At 41.7% G+C, this 15,909-nt stretch overlaps 4 protein-coding genes across 4 annotated transcripts; 1 reads left to right on the forward strand and 3 right to left on the reverse strand.

Annotated features, from left to right (window-relative positions):
• The first annotated feature begins 984 nt into the window (after positions 1–984).
• LOC137176287 (histone H2B 1/2) lies at positions 985–1,575 on the forward strand. Its single transcript, XM_067582484.1, has one exon. The coding sequence runs from the start codon at positions 1,017–1,019 to the stop codon at positions 1,389–1,391; it is 375 nt and encodes a 124-aa protein (XP_067438585.1). The 5' UTR covers positions 985–1,016; the 3' UTR covers positions 1,392–1,575.
• A 1,238-nt stretch (positions 1,576–2,813) lies between these two features.
• Positions 2,814–3,419, reverse strand: LOC137176288 (histone H2B 3-like). Its single transcript, XM_067582485.1, has one exon. It carries the CDS (start codon positions 3,226–3,228, stop codon positions 2,860–2,862), a length of 369 nt encoding a protein of 122 aa, XP_067438586.1. The 5' UTR covers positions 3,229–3,419; the 3' UTR covers positions 2,814–2,859.
• Positions 3,420–4,904: 1,485 nt separating this feature from the next.
• LOC137176289 (histone H4) lies at positions 4,905–5,602 on the reverse strand. The gene has a single exon (XM_067582487.1). It carries the CDS (start codon positions 5,266–5,268, stop codon positions 4,957–4,959), a length of 312 nt encoding a protein of 103 aa, XP_067438588.1. The 5' UTR covers positions 5,269–5,602; the 3' UTR covers positions 4,905–4,956.
• Positions 5,603–7,698: 2,096 nt separating this feature from the next.
• LOC137176284 (histone H2A-like) lies at positions 7,699–8,245 on the reverse strand. The gene has a single exon (XM_067582482.1). It carries the CDS (start codon positions 8,200–8,202, stop codon positions 7,816–7,818), a length of 387 nt encoding a protein of 128 aa, XP_067438583.1. The 5' UTR covers positions 8,203–8,245; the 3' UTR covers positions 7,699–7,815.
• Positions 8,246–15,909: the final 7,664 nt, after the last annotated feature.

A 15,909-nucleotide genomic window follows, 5' to 3' on the forward strand; every position in this document is an offset into this window, starting at 1 on the left:
CACACCAAGTTTACAGTAATACAGATTCCTGGTTTCCAAAACATCTTGTCATTTTTGGTATTCAATTTTAGTTTTTAAAATGAGTACAACTTTAAGTTGTTTAGTGTTATCATGGCTCTATGATTACATATTAAGATCATTTCATTATAATGAAAATGTGGGAGAAGATTCAACACATAAAATGATAATCTGCTGAAGATTTGCATTTGTATATTTATTTGCTATATTGCTTCCTTGAAAGGATACTAGACATATGTAACAGACATAAATTGACAGAAAGAAAGGTAAACAAAGGTAAACAAAGGGGTGAACATAACAGTAAAGTTAACACACAAGGAAATAAATATAAGGACGAATGGGGAGAGTATAATGGGAGTTTAGCTCCAGTCAAAAGTGGCAACACGGTAGTTTAATTGTATTTATTTGTGTATAATAATTTAGAGTTTATGTGTTGTTTGCTAACTCTCTGGTGCTAACGAATTGTAATAGCTAATTCTAACAAAGTTTTAACTTTTTTATCTTGCCTTCTGTCTGTACTTTTCTGTTTAGAAAACAAATTAAACAGCTTTGGACCATCAGTCAAGATTGATTATTTATTCGACTGAGACGCTATAATAAAATACATATATTGTATTATATTATATTATATTATCTTATATTACTAATATCTGTCTCAGCAGCATTTGATTTTTCATCATGCCACGGGGTTTGATCATTGTTTAATTGAGTGAGATCAAACACTCACATCGTGTGAATTTAATACACCAAAAGTTTAAATGTAAAACGTGTTCATCCTCATCTCTTATGATTATTAGTTTTGAGACAGATGGCAGCAGGCTGTGATTCACTGAGCTGCTAACACCATCAGACCGGAGCCGCTGTAGTTGTTATGGTTACCAGCAGTGAGACCACGAGCAGCTCAGCCAATCACAGGAGGGCGGCAGCACAGCAATATTTGCATGGAGCCTGTATAAATCAAGCTGCTGTTCTTACCGCCGAGTAACGTTGCAGAAAAAATGCCTGAACCAGCGAAGTCAGCGCCCAAGAAGGGCTCCAAGAAAGCAGTGACTAAGACCGCCGGTAAGGGAGGCAAGAAGAAGAGAAAGACCAGGAAGGAGAGCTACGCCATCTACGTGTACAAGGTGCTGAAGCAGGTCCACCCCGACACCGGCATCTCCTCCAAGGCCATGGGCATCATGAACTCCTTCGTGGGGGACATCTTTGAGCGTATCGCCGGTGAGGCTTCCCGCCTTGCTCACTACAACAAGCGCTCCACCATCACCTCCAGGGAGATCCAGACCGCCGTCCGCCTGCTGCTGCCCGGCGAGCTGGCCAAACACGCCGTGTCCGAGGGCACCAAGGCCGTCACCAAGTACACCAGCTCCAAGTAAACCCGCTGTTGGTCCCAATAACTCAAAGGTCCTTTTCAGGACCACCCACACCTTCACCTCAGAGCTTCAGTCCTTCATGATGTGTTTCTCTAAGTTTATATATTGTGGCTGTTGGTTTCTGGTTAAACCTAAATCAGTTTTCCAGCTGGTTTATTCAGACTCAAAATAAAAACATCAATCTGTTGGTTCAGTTTGTAATAAAATGATAGCAGCAAACACACTGAGACTCATGACGCAAACTTGCTGTCAGAGCTGTACAGACTATAAATGGACACAATGTTCTCTCTGTATAGACATACGCATGTTGAGTGTATTTTAAAGGGAAATATTAACACATCCAACAAAATTATACCCAGTGCAAAATATTTAAATATAATACCCTTATTTTATTTTGATCCACATGTAATGTGGAATAGACAAAAAGATTATATACCAACTAATATTTATCATGTGTCAAATGTTAGTATTATAATGGGTTTTCCCAATAATTGTTTTTTTGAACATGTATATGTTAAGTATACAAACGGGTAGATTATGTGTTACTCTCTTTATTTAGTTTAAAATAACAGAACTACAGGAGAAGTAGCAGTTTTGTCCACTTTTTATTTTATTTTAGACACACAGCCAATTTAAGTGTATATCATGTGTAAATATGTCTTATTGCTTCATATACTGTATTCATATTACATTTGACAATAAAAATATTAGTTTATATATTATATTACAGACCAAACTCACTTTTTTCATTTATGTGAAGCTTAACAACGTCTAACATAAAAAAAAAAGAAAACAGATATACTTGAAAAAGTAATAAAATATAAAGAACACTTCCAGACTTATAGTATAATAGTTAAAGTGACCAATGACTGAACAAAAGTTAAGTGGTTCATGATAGAAAGAGAATTGATCTCAATATCAATAGACAGATATTGCACTGTTGAAATGGCTGAAATGATGGATTATCAGTGCTTTATACAACTAGAAACAGTTTGTTTTTTTTTAAAAAAAAGAAAAAGCATATATATACAGCAACAGAACAGTGTTATTAATAAAGTGACATAACATGTTAAGTTATTGGGCTCAACATCAAAACATTTCTCCATCCTTAAAATCATTTATATAAGACACAACAGTCAGAGAAAAGGACATCATTTAGATGGACATATTACTTTGATAATTCTCAATGTGTGGTGTAATATTTAATGTTCTTTCCTCCCAGTAACCTTTATAGCAGCCAACACTTATTGTGAAAAGTTCTCTACTGATCAACTTCAGTGTAGAAACGAGTTCTTCATCCATTGATACAAAATCTATCCTCAAGTTTTTAGTCAAAAATAAACAATCACAAAATACAAAATTAGGATTATGATTGAGACACTGAACATACATCATGAAGGACTGAAGCTCTGAGGTGAAGGTGTGGGTGGTCCTGAAAAGGACCTTTGAGTTGTTGGGACCAACAGCGGGTTTACTTGGAGCTGGTGTACTTGGTGACGGCCTTGGTGCCCTCGGACACGGCGTGTTTGGCCAGCTCACCGGGCAGCAGCAGGCGGACGGCGGTCTGGATCTCCCTGGAGGTGATGGTGGAGCGCTTGTTGTAGTGAGCAAGGCGGGAAGCCTCACCGGCGATGCGTTCAAAGATGTCCCCCACGAAGGAGTTCATGATGCCCATGGCCTTGGAGGAGATGCCGGTGTCGGGGTGGACCTGCTTCAGCACCTTGTACACGTAGATGGCGTAACTCTCCTTCCTGGTCTTTCTCTTCTTCTTGCCGGTCTTGGTGGCTTTAGAGACGGCTTTCTTGGAGCCTTTCTTCGGTGCTTTGACTGGATCAGGCATGATTGGTCGTTGAATTTCCTCAAACGAATAACGATTTCAGCTCCAAACGGCCTCTATATATCCATCTGATGCAAACTTTACTGCGCCGTTGCTCGCACAGGATTGGTTGACTCGTTGTTAGCGAGACTGAGCATGCGCAGCGCCCCAACCCTTGAGAATCGATCTGACCGCCTTTTTACTGAAAGATCCGCCTCATCTGAAGAATAGCCACAGTTTATAATATAATATGCTGTACAAAACCCATAACTATAGAGACATAAACATGTTATATTTAGATTTAACATTCATTCAAGCTGATATGTTTTATTTAAAAAATCCATGAATCATTAATCCTCAATCAAAAATTGCTGGTGCTTTTCTCTCTGGAATAACAATACTATAATAATACACTGTAATGATGTTAATATGAATTTTATTGATTCTCCCAGCTGAAACATGAAGATGGTGTTTCTCTGCTCAACAAAAAGAATAATAGTGATTCCTGCACTCTTCCAACTGAATGTAATGTCACCTTTTATTGGAACAATTTTATTTCTAATATTTCCTGACTTTACCCCACAAATACATGAAATACAAGAAATAAAGTAAAATATGTTTCCTTTAAAAGTTAAGTTACAGATTTTTACCCTGCTAGTTACTAATTTACAAACATTGTCTAGAAAATTCTTTACTAAAACCTCTAACTTTGCTCTGCTTCACTTTATTAGCACCAGACTTGGCACAGATAATGTTCAGATGTTGTTTTATGGTTTGCTAGAGGTTTGGGGGTTGCAACTACATAATCATAATGGGAACATTCACGCGAATACTGAACAGTTTTTTTAAGGCAGACATGAAATCTTTCATTTATGCTGTCTTCCATCTTCATTTACTCTGACCCTGAGTAAGTGTTACTTTTATCAAGATATAAAGATTATTCATATAAACCTTGTAGTTGCAGAGATATACTAAATTTATTTTGAGTTTGCCATTTTCGAGAAGGGGCCTGAGCCAGAGGACTAGGGATTAAGAGGTTAATCATGAGCAGAAAAAGAATGAATGAATAGATGAATAGAACGGTTTATGAAACTTTTGTTTGTTTGTTTTGTACTGCTTTGTATGTTTTGTTTATTTTTGTGTTGTAATGTGCAGATTTGTATTATTGAGTATTATGTATTTTAAATGCACATCCAGGAATGAGAACTGCAAACTAGCTTAATCTGTAAATCGATGTATGAGGCAGAAGTTCACACTATGTACAAATAAACATCTCTTGAACAATAACATTGAGGATTTTCCAGGCAGGTTTCACTATAATCAACACGTATGTCCAATATGTTTTAACTTGCATTACTGTCTATGGCAGGCATGAAATAAATAAGACCTTTGTGAAAAGTATTCTTAGAGGAAACCTGCAGATAGTCTGCTTTTGGTTTAAGTGTAAAAACACAAGAAAAAAAAACACCTCAGTAAAACTAGTTACAGCAGGAAGCCTTACTTTTGTACGTCATAATTCTGCCTTAAGAGTACTTTTATAAGAATTTAGTTCTGTTCCAAGACCTACAGATACCTTGTATATAGTAATAAACATAAGCAGCACAATCATTCATAACAGAACAGCTTTGAGGTCTGGCGGCAAATTTTTTCTAATGTGCAGCTATAACTATTTAACAGGATATCGTCTCTTAGAGGAAGTGGCGGCTCTTAAAAGAGCCTTTGTGTTCTTGTCTCAGCAGGTCTGGATCAGGTTTAACCTCCGAAGCCGTACAGGGTGCGGCCCTGCCTCTTCAGCGCGTAGACCACGTCCATGGCGGTCACGGTCTTCCTCTTGGCGTGCTCGGTGTAGGTGACGGCATCACGGATCACGTTCTCCAGGAACACCTTCAGCACACCGCGGGTCTCCTCGTAGATCAGACCGGAGATACGCTTCACGCCGCCGCGGCGAGCCAGACGGCGAATGGCGGGTTTGGTGATTCCCTGGATGTTATCACGGAGGACTTTACGGTGACGCTTAGCGCCTCCTTTACCGAGTCCTTTGCCGCCTTTTCCTCTTCCGCTCATTTTTAACTGATCTCTTCTCGATCAAGACGAAAGTTAAATATGATTCGCGTCGGCAGAGCTTCTTTATTTAAAGCGTGTCTGCGGACGTAAGGGAGGACAGGCGGCGTCAACTTTACTGGGCGGAGCCAGATTCAGCCTCGCTTACGTAGTTTCGCCTCCATTTTGTATCTTTCTCTGTGATATTTGGCAGGTTAACCTGACAGTTAACTTCCTGCTGCTGCTTAGAAACAGACTCTCAGCTGTAGTATTTGTGTTGTTCTAACTAGACATGAAAAGAAGCTGAATGTGATGCAGCTCCTCTCATATCATATTATATAATATAACTCGCTGTACTAATGCATCAGGCAGAAGGATGTTTCCCTAGCATGACAGTTGAAGTAACATTATTATGTAATTATTGTAAATAGTGTGATTTTTCTGTGTAGTGAGAATAAAAGTTTGTTTGAAAAGAAAGCTGTAATGCTCACATGTCCATTTTATCTCAGTCCCTCATTTGGTGAAAGTAGAGCGACTACACTTCTAATTAAAAACAATATGACAAAATGTAATTTTAGACATTTTTAAACATTTATCTATTATTTTATTCATGTATTATATTATTTTTATGGACCTAAGACTTTGGTAAAGGTATGTATGTAAAGAGTTAGGGATAATTTCTATAATCGGAGTTAAAATATTTCAGCTCTTGGGCCAAATTATCTCTTGACACGGTGCTCTACGTCATACTACAGAAAGCTGAAATTGTTCTGAACATTTTGATATGAAACACTTGGGTATTATTTTATAGGCAAGTGCCTTTAAAAGGCAAATTTAAGAAGATATATAAAAATGGGGAAAGTATCCTTCGACCCCAGAGGTTAACCAACACTTCACATGACCTCCATCTGACAACAAATAAAAGATTTTAAAATGGAGGACGGCCTACTATGGCGGGAAATACTTCACAACAGTATGTAGATGTGTGTGTAAATATATGTGTACGTGGGGATACAGGAAATGCCATGAATGCTTATGTGTATCAGTTTTTACAGGGCCTCGTATTTATTCAACTATTAAAAGTAAAATTCTGGATTTAAGTGAAAATGCTTCACTTTTACTCACAAACGTCACCAAAAAAAAAGTTTTATCAAACTTGTTTTGAGTGTAAAATGCTGTTAAATGTCAGAGCTGCAGAGGTTTGTTCAGAGTAGATCCTTGATGACTTCATTTCATTGATCACGATCAATGATACATTACTGAAACTGTACCATTAGGAATAGAGTCATTTTAGGCGATTATGTTATTTGTATTTGAATGTTTGATAGGATGTTACACCACTTTTTCCTTTTATTTATATTTATCAGGGGTGCAAACAAACAAACAAACAAAAAAAACATTGATTTTATTTCCAATCATTTTCTGATCATCTTCATTGTCTACACTTGTCAGCGTGGAACTGAATCCTCCTGATGTGATCTCTGGAACGTCTCGCTACATCATTGTTTCCATTTCTGACAATTTCCTGTTATTTCAGCCCGATTTATACATTAAAAATATATTCGATTGTTGTTCATTTCACATGTTAATTATTCCTGGACATTTTAGGATAACTTTATGACTCTTAAGTTGGTTCTATGAGAGAGTAGCTTCATTCTACTACAGGGGTTTATTATTATATGTAATCTGATTGTATAATCTGGAATTAGGACACATGGAGAAATGGATCTATGTGCTCCTGGCAGACATGTTGATTCAGCACAACAGCAGCTCATAAAAAGTAAACTGAGGTAAAAACAAATATATAAATAAACCAAAAGGCTTTTTTTGTGATCTGAGAAAAAAAAAACATAATATAGCACTGTAATGATATACCATACAAATATAGTTGATCAAACATAACTAATCTTCATTGTTCAATGAGGAACCTGGTAATTGTTTTAATTGCAGGTTTTAAGTGTCGACTTTTAACCCTTTAATTCCACAAACTTGTTTGTAATACTATTGGTAAGAATTAAAGTTATATTATTTCTCCCTTACACGTAAACATCTAATTGTTACTCTTAGGACTTTATTGATCCCCAGAGGGGAAATTTGCATGTCACAGCAGTGCAGGAAAAAAGGAAACTGATAAGATCTACAAGTAATGAGATTAAATCTATACACACACACACACACACAATACTTGAACTATATATACACACACACAATTTAGCTGACTTGTGGATTGTAAGAAATGTGCAAAAGTGAAGGATCTGATAGATGTAGCTATAGTTATGCAGTCTGTTATATAGGAGAAATGATACAATATAAAGTTAAATATGCAGTAAATGTAATAATTGTTCCAATATGTAAAATACTGTAATGTCACAATTCTCTAGTAAAGAAACTTGCATACTGAAGGCTTGTTTTGTCATCATATTTAAGACAGATACCAGTATGACATCAATATCATAGTTTAAACACATGACTTATGTCAGCAATTGATAAGACTGTAAGGAAACGCTCTTTGATGAGGTGGTTGGCTCTTAAAAGAGCCGTTGTTGTGTAGTTGAGGAACCGGTTCCGTGTTTACTTCTTGGCGGGCTTCTCGGTCTTCTTGGGCAGCAGCACAGCCTGGATGTTGGGCAGCACGCCGCCCTGAGCGATGGTCACTCCGCCCAGCAGCTTGTTGAGCTCCTCGTCGTTGCGGACAGCCAGCTGCAGGTGACGGGGGATGATCCTGGTCTTCTTGTTGTCGCGGGCAGCGTTTCCGGCCAGCTCCAGGATCTCAGCGGTCAGGTACTCCAGCACCGCCGCCAGGTACACCGGGGCTCCGGCACCGACACGCTCCGCATAATTACCCTTCCTCAGCAGTCTGTGGACTCTGCCGACCGGGAACTGAAGCCCGGCCCGGGAGGAACGGGTCTTTGCCTTCGCTCTGGCCTTACCGGCGCCAGTTTTTCCTCGTCCAGACATCTTGTTTTCGTCGTTCTTCAGATTACAGAAGTACAATGCCCTTTGTCACCGGAAGCCTGGGTTATATAACCCCAACGGCTCACTAGCTGGTCGTTCATTGGTCAGATGGAGCTTCAGTGTGGTCGTCCAATCAGAAGCGATTATGGCAAGTTACTGCCGGAACTACACAGTTTCCGGCCTGAGTAATGCAAAACAGCCACGATAAATAATAAGGTTTATTATAGATTATTGACTGGAATTTAGTGCAAAGTGAGGCATTACAAGATGTGTTTGGATCTGCATTTAAGTCTTTACTATAATAATAATTCTTAATTATTTTTAACTAATTAAATAGGTTTATGAGAGTGAAAACAAAGAATATGGCGGTCTGGGTGCTGTAGAACTCGGTGACAGATGAAAAATTGCCTTTGTAAAAAATATATCTGCCGCCATCACCAGAAATGCTCTCTGTGTTGGAGATGTTGGAATAAAAAGTGTAATAAAAGAGGAGGCAGGGCAAGACACGGCCCTTATTATAAATTATTATACAGGAATTTTATTACACAATACCAACATCTACAATAGACTGGAGTGTTCTGCCCAATAAAATGATGTCTAATAAAATAAATTATTTTAAATATGAGGGATTTATTAATTATCAAAATTTAACTTATAATGAAGGCACAGTGGTGATTAAAACAAAAACAACAAATATGTCAGAGAGCATTAAGGATGTCCGGTGGCTGATATCTGTGGGAAGACGTTGGTTACGTATCATAACCCCAGATCCTATGAGTATAGGCTTCGCCCTCTAAGAGCTGTTGCTATTGGGTTTAGGGCGAAGCTGATGTGGTCAATGCTCCACTGTGCCGCCACAGTCCACAAGCACGTAAACACACACTAGTTCACAACTCCATTAGGGCAGAGCACAATAAAATTAAATAAAAAGGCATAAGGCATGCTATGTTGTCACCCTGTTCCCGCCCTGTGTGAATGGTCAAAGTGAAAACATTACACTCATTCACCTGGCACACCTGCTGCTGTGGAGAGTGGGGACAATAATTACGCACTGTAAAATGTCCCAAACGTAAGCAGAGCAGGTGATGAAAAGGGCGAAACAGCCCACTAATCCACAAAGATGTGAGCAGAGGAGGATACACATGGTGCATGCAGGTGTGCACAGAGAGCGCATAAGCACACATTTCACACACATTTCACACACAGTGAACTTATGTTGGGAGAGCACACAGGGTCGACTGTTACGTACTGTGGCAGCCCCAGAGACTCGTTCAAATAAGTTAAAAGAGAGTTTGAATGTATGCCAGCTTGTAGCACATATAAAGGCTCTCTACCAGATGAATGTGTGTGTGTAACGCGCTCAGAGCTGACAGCGTGTCACTGATCGTTGAGCACGTTCAACACTGAGTGAGTCAGGGAGGACTCAGACACGTCGTGTAAGTAGAACTGAATAAAAGGAGACGGTGAAGCCCACGATGCTGCTTCACAAATGTCTGCCGCTGCCATCCCTCTGAGGAGAGCTGTGGAGGAGGACAAGGCCCTCGTAGAGTGTGCATGAATGCCCAGCGGGGGATTCACCCCAGCTGCAGCATATGCCTGTGTGCTAGTGTCACACAGCCAGTGGGCCAAGCGCTGTTTTGTCAAACAGCTGCTGTGTCTGTCTGAGGCTTGCTGTGCGCGTCACATAACGAGACAAGGCATGCAATGGGCAGAGACAGCGTGACGTTTCTTCTCTCTAACTCTTGTGGGAAGACGGAAGTCCATGGAGAGGGTCAGGATAGCTGACATCACCTTCCTGATGCCTTTCACCATCTCAGGAGGAAGCACGCCGGGCTGCCTAGTCATGGCGGAGACAGCAGAGGAGAGCAGGGCAAAGTTGTTAGCAGCTGCTACTGTCTGTGCAGCACACTGGTGCTCAGTAAGGCGGGTGGTAACTTGGTCCCGAGGAGAAGGTGGCGCAAGCTTGCGTCTGCTTCTAGTGATGGGACGACAGGGAACCCATGTTCTGTATCCCTGTGAACTCTGGTGAAGGGATTGTAACGAGCCACCGGTGCCTTCAGCTTTCCAGGTTCGGAAAAAGCTGCATCAATAAGCGGCCGAAACTCTGTGGCACGAGGCCACACCGGGAACTGCCTGGACACCAGTTCTGAGACATAGACATCACCTCCTAAAACGCTATGAGCAGGTGCAGGTGGATCTGCCAGCATAGGAATATCCTTCAGGTCAGCCGCCATCTTAATAATGATCGAAAGATCTTGGAGGAGAGCCTTGGCTGGAAGGTGGCCAGCAGGCTGTGACGAAATAGCCACGCGAGCAGGGCTCCCTTATCGTTGTCGAGCTCCAGGTCTCCCAACGGGGAGAGGGGAGAGCCGGGGGGGCTGCCAGCGATGGAGGAAGCTGAGTCATCAGACTTGTGCCCAGTACCATGCACCATCTGGTTGAAAAAATCCACGGCTTATTCAACTGTGAAGCTAGCACGGTCATCCCATTTGTCATCTCCATCGCCCTCTAGCTGCAGCGCTGCGAAGGCCTCCGCTTGTCGTTGCAGGTCTTCCGTTGGCAGGCGAGCGCTGAAGGCGCATGTTGCCCGGACGGTGAGTGCCAGTCCTGCGTGTTTGGCACCGAGGCATGTCTCGCAGCGGGGGTGGAAGTCAGAGGCCATTGTGTAGCCGATCTGACAGTAGGGGCACAAACATACCGCTCTGGCAGGGTGCTGAGTCTTGCTTGAAGACATAACCTCCAACTGCATACAAACGCTGAGGAAAAAATGGGAGCAGATCTCTGGTTACACCGGTATAATATACCGTGGATGTGGACCTGAGAGGGGCAACTGTGCAGGGCACAATGGCGCGAAAGATCATCTTCACGACTGCGCATGCACGTGGGGATAAACCCAATAGAAACAGCTCTTAGAGAGCGAAACCTACACGAAATAGAAGTGGTTATGATGTTGGGCGTGAATGTGGGATTCGGCCTCAGAGTAGATGCGCTCCCGTCATCTCTGATAACGAGACAAGAGGGAGAGGCTGAAAGCCCACATAAATCACTAATTCTCTTAGTCGAAGTCAGGGCTAGGAGAAGTGCTGTCGTTAATGACAGCTTTGAGAGAGATTTGCAATATAGGCTTCAAGGGGGGTTCCCCCAGAGCGCATAACACCAGGGGTAAATCCCGTTGTGGTGTCAAAGAGAAATCTCTGTTGCCTGACTCCTTTTAGAAAGCACTTAAGCAACGAGTGTGCAAGAACAGATCTTTCTCCATATCCTTCATGACAGGATGAAATGGCTGCAGCATAAGTTTTAACCATCGATAGAGCCAGAGCCCCTTTCCACACACCAAACCTAATTTCTCCAGGAGCTCCAGACCCATAACTGACTTGTCAACAGGAATTGTAGGATTGCACCGTCCAGCTGCAAGAGTGCGTCCCTGTGCCATGGAGTTGCCATGGTTTCCCTGATAGCAGCTGTATCATTGTCAGGAACCATGACGTGCTTCTTGTGCCTGGAGATGACGGGCACATGAAAATAAGCGTCTTTTAGGTTGATGGATGTGGATTTATGGTTAACATGAAACGGCCTCTTCATTATGGATTCGTTGAAGAGAGATGGGTCGAGAATCGGTCTCATTCCACCCTTGCTCTCCTCGCCTGGGGAGACTCAGGAAATAGCTCCCTTTTCCAGGAGCTCCGACGATTCTGCCATCAGAGCAGCTATCTCCGTCTGAGATGACATGACAGTCTCCAACACTCCGTTGAATGGAGAGGGAATTAATCTTTCCATCCATTTGTTCACGGAAAGCAGACTTTGCCACGCTGAGCAGCGCTCTGAAAGCAGGCGTGCAAACGTTTGTGGAGCCTCTGTGGACATTCCTGACAGCCATTGTAACACCCTCACTGCCGCTGTATGAATCGATAGCTCGCTCGACACAGCCAATGGGAGGGCAGGGATGAAAGGGCTGCATGGGAGGATGCGTGACAGTGAGTGTGTCAGCATCTGCGCACCCAGACTCTGAGTCTGATTCATGCCATGGCGAGAAACCTCCACTAACTCGCACCGATTGGTGGGAAGTAGGGTGGGCGCAGAGAGGCGGAGAGTGTGTGCGGGCTGTTGTGCACATTTGGGAAGAGAAATGATGCTCATAAAAACATGAGAGAGTGACAGGACTGCCTCAGCGACTGATGCACTGTGTGAGAGTGCAGCAGAGGTAACGTGTGTCTCGGCACAAACAGTTGCTGTTTGAGAGGAAACTGCTCTTAAGTGACAGATGGGTGTGTCTTAAAAGAGCCGTTTTGTTTGACAGATTCTGGAGAAAAACACACTTCCCCCGCATCCTGTCGATATATCTCAGCTGTTTGTGAGGTGGCTCAGCCGATGGGTTGGACCAAGTGCAGGCCGGGCGCCAGCCTCTGGCGGCGGGACGGCGTGGAGCTTGTTGAGCCGTGGCTGGAGGACGCTGTGGCGGAGGAGGAGGCTGTGCAGGTGCGGGCCGAGGTGCAGCTGCAGCACTGGCTGTGTGGCGCCTTTGTCTGGAGCATGTGTCCCGGAGGTCGCGCCAGGAGTCTTGAGTCTTCTCACTCTGTCCACTTCCTCAGATGCATTTTGAAGGTGTGTGGTGGCGCTCTGAGGGAGCAGCCCAAACAGCCCATTGGGGCTGATGGGGCCATCCAGCAGCTCCTGTCAGATCTGCACTGGGAGCTGGGACATGTGGAGCCACATGTTCTGCTGCAGTATCGTTTGCCACACCATAATCCAAGCCTGAGCCACTGTTGTCGCTGTGGAGAGGGTCAGGATAGCTGATGTCTGACGCTGTCTCTGGACGGAGCACGCTGGGCTGCTTAGCCATGGCAGAGAGAGCAGGGCGATGTTGTTAGCAGCTGCTGCTGTCTGGGCAGCACACTGGTGCGCAAGGTTTGCGTCTGCTGAAAAAAATCACTTTAAGCAGCAAAATGGTGGCTAGACTCTCTTCCGGGTCCAGAAAATGCTGCATCGATGAACGGCCGCAGCTCAGTGACACAAGGCCACACCAGGAGTTGCCTGGACGCTGGCTCCGGAGGTCTTCAATCCTATTATTTATTTATGCTACAGATAGGCTGTTCACACAGTGCATTTCCCAACACTGTGTGACATCAGATGAATAACATTTTTTCCCCTCATGTAGGAACATGAGTTAAGAGGAGGTGGAAGAGAAGATGCCACACAGTGGTGGTTTATAACCAAGGGCGTAGGTTTGGTTTATCTTTGGTATGAGCATGTTTGTTGGATGGCCAAAATAGTTCTGTATGTGCACTTGCTGTCTATCTCTCTTTTCTCTTTCATATGCACACATGAACACACACATAAAGAGCCTGACTCTGCAAAATGTTTAAGTATAATAACCTGTAAGTACTGTTAAACCAACTGTCTGCTGTAAGGTTTTCAAACCTCACCTGAGATTCTGCAGCTCTGTCCTTTCGGTTTGTTGATTGATATCTTTGAATCATCTCCAAAACTTCTACACGTATTATTTTTCATTCAACTCCTGAACTCATGGCTACATCTTCCACTATGACATCAGCGCTCACCCGAGAGGCTGCAGCTCACCTGTCTGTAGGCTGCTGCTGGATTTTCGTAATAAAATGATGCCTGACAGTCACAAACCGATCAGTTGGACAAGCTGTGGCTTATTTAGCTTATAAATGATGTCCGTGTCTTAATGACACAATAACTCTGCTCCTGATCCACTCATGTAAAAAGGGAGAGACGGCATTAAATAGTTAATATTTCTCCCACTTATTTAAAAATTAGTTTATTATGATTATTATTATCATTATACACTTTATTTATATAGTACCTTTTATAACAAAATGTAGCTCAAATTGCTTTAAAAGAAAAGATATTAAAACAAAAAGACAGATATTTAAAAATAAGAAACATTAAAACAATAAAAAAAACAACAATAAACAATAAAATCCTAAAAAGATAAAAATAGGTAAAATCATAAGGAGTTAAAAAAGACAATATTGGTAGCAAAAACAACTGATAATAGTAAAAGCAATTTTAAGATATAAGAACCATGAAACAATATAAAAGAAATATCAAATAAAGGTTAGATTAATTAAAAGCAAGACCATAAAAATAAGTTTTGAGCTGCTTCTTGAAATTATCATCAGAGGTTGCTTGTCTAATATGTGGTGGGAGTCTGTTGCAAATCTTCGGTGCACAGACTAAGAAAAGCTGCTTCAACTTACTTTTTGCAATTTATTTGTGGCACATTTAGGACGCCAGTTTTAAGCGGCCTAAGCAAACTGTTTGGAACATACTCCACCAAGCAATCTGAAAGATATGAAAGTGCTAGACCATTTTGGGCCGTAAAAACAAATAAAAGAATTTTAAATTCTATCCTCAGCGTTACACATAGCCACTGCAATGACGCTAATACTGGTGTAATGTGTTCCCTTTTGCTAGTTTTGGTTAAAAGTCTTGCTGCTGAATTTTGAACGAGTTGCAGCTGATCAATGGTTTTTTTTTTGTTTTTTTTTTGGTAAACCAGTATAAATCACATTACTTTACATTAATCATAGCGTGAAAATACAAAGGCATGAGTCCTAGCATCTTCCAAAGAAAGGTAGGGTCTGATTCTTGCAATGTTCCTTAAATGATAGAAAGCTATCTTTGTAACATTACTGATATGACTTTTAAAATTCAGTTCAGAGTCAAGGATAACACCAAGTTTTTTTACTTCTGGTTTAATCTGTAGAGCCGGATTTCCAAGCCTGCTTAAAATTTCTTCTCTTTGTGCATCTGTGCCAATTATAAGAACTTCTGTTTTGTCTTGATTTAATATAAGGAAGTCACCACTCATCCACTGTACAATACTAGAGAGGCAATGTATCAAGGGATTTAGGGCCTCCTTATCATCTGGTGCAACAGATAAATATAACTGGGTGTCATCTGCATAACAATGAAAATTTACACCACGGTTGCAAACAATTTCTCCAATTGGAAGCATACAGGGAAAACAGTAGTGGACCAAGAATTGAACCCTGAGGAACACCAAAGAGAAAATTGCGCTTGTCTGAAACATGTTCACCAAGGCTAACAAAATAGTATCTGCTAGTGAGGTAAGTATTAAACCAGTTCAGCACGGTTCCAGAGAGTACAATTCAACTTTCAAGTTGGTTTAGGAGTATCTCATCACAGATAGTATTGAACACAGCACTTAGATCAAGAAGAACAAGGATTGAAATATTTTATTATCTGTGCTCACTCTAGGATCATTTATTACTTTTACAAGTGCTGTCTCAGTACTACGTCCTCTTCTAAAATCTGACTGGAATTTTTCATGGATGTCGTTTGGATTGTTTCCAGAACAATTTTATTAGCTAAGCTCAGTTGTCAGAGACACTTTGGTTCTTTTTTAAAAGAGACCTGAATTCACTTTGGGAGGCATATTCACCTACAGAAGAGTTGTTCAATTAGATGACATGTCCAAGCAACAATCACAAATTAGCTATCAACACCCAATGCCTGAAATTTAAATATAATAACAAGTGATGTTAGTTTTGTCTGGTGAAGTCAGGTAGTCAAATCGAGTATCCCCCATATCCCGTTTTTTCAGTCTTTATCACAATGATTCACCTTTTGCAGAGAACACACAAACCTGGCATCCCTCAAATTGCCCTTTGAAGTTGTGAAGATCGGCCAAAATGTCCTCACAACACAGAAATGTCATCA

Source organism: Thunnus thynnus, chromosome 23 (assembly GCF_963924715.1).
Source record: "Thunnus thynnus chromosome 23, fThuThy2.1, whole genome shotgun sequence".
NCBI classification, from domain to species: Eukaryota; Metazoa; Chordata; class Actinopteri; order Scombriformes; family Scombridae; genus Thunnus; species Thunnus thynnus.

What these genes read in the sequence shown, in the direction of transcription:
- LOC137176287 (XM_067582484.1), top strand. Translation starts at nt 1,017, where the DNA reads ATGCCTGAACCAGCGAAGTCAGCGCCCAAGAAGGGCTCCAAGAAAGCA.
- LOC137176284 (XM_067582482.1), bottom strand. Translation starts at nt 8,202, where the DNA reads ATGTCTGGACGAGGAAAAACTGGCGCCGGTAAGGCCAGAGCGAAGGCA.
- LOC137176289 (XM_067582487.1), bottom strand. Translation starts at nt 5,268, where the DNA reads ATGAGCGGAAGAGGAAAAGGCGGCAAAGGACTCGGTAAAGGAGGCGCT.
- LOC137176288 (XM_067582485.1), bottom strand. Translation starts at nt 3,228, where the DNA reads ATGCCTGATCCAGTCAAAGCACCGAAGAAAGGCTCCAAGAAAGCCGTC.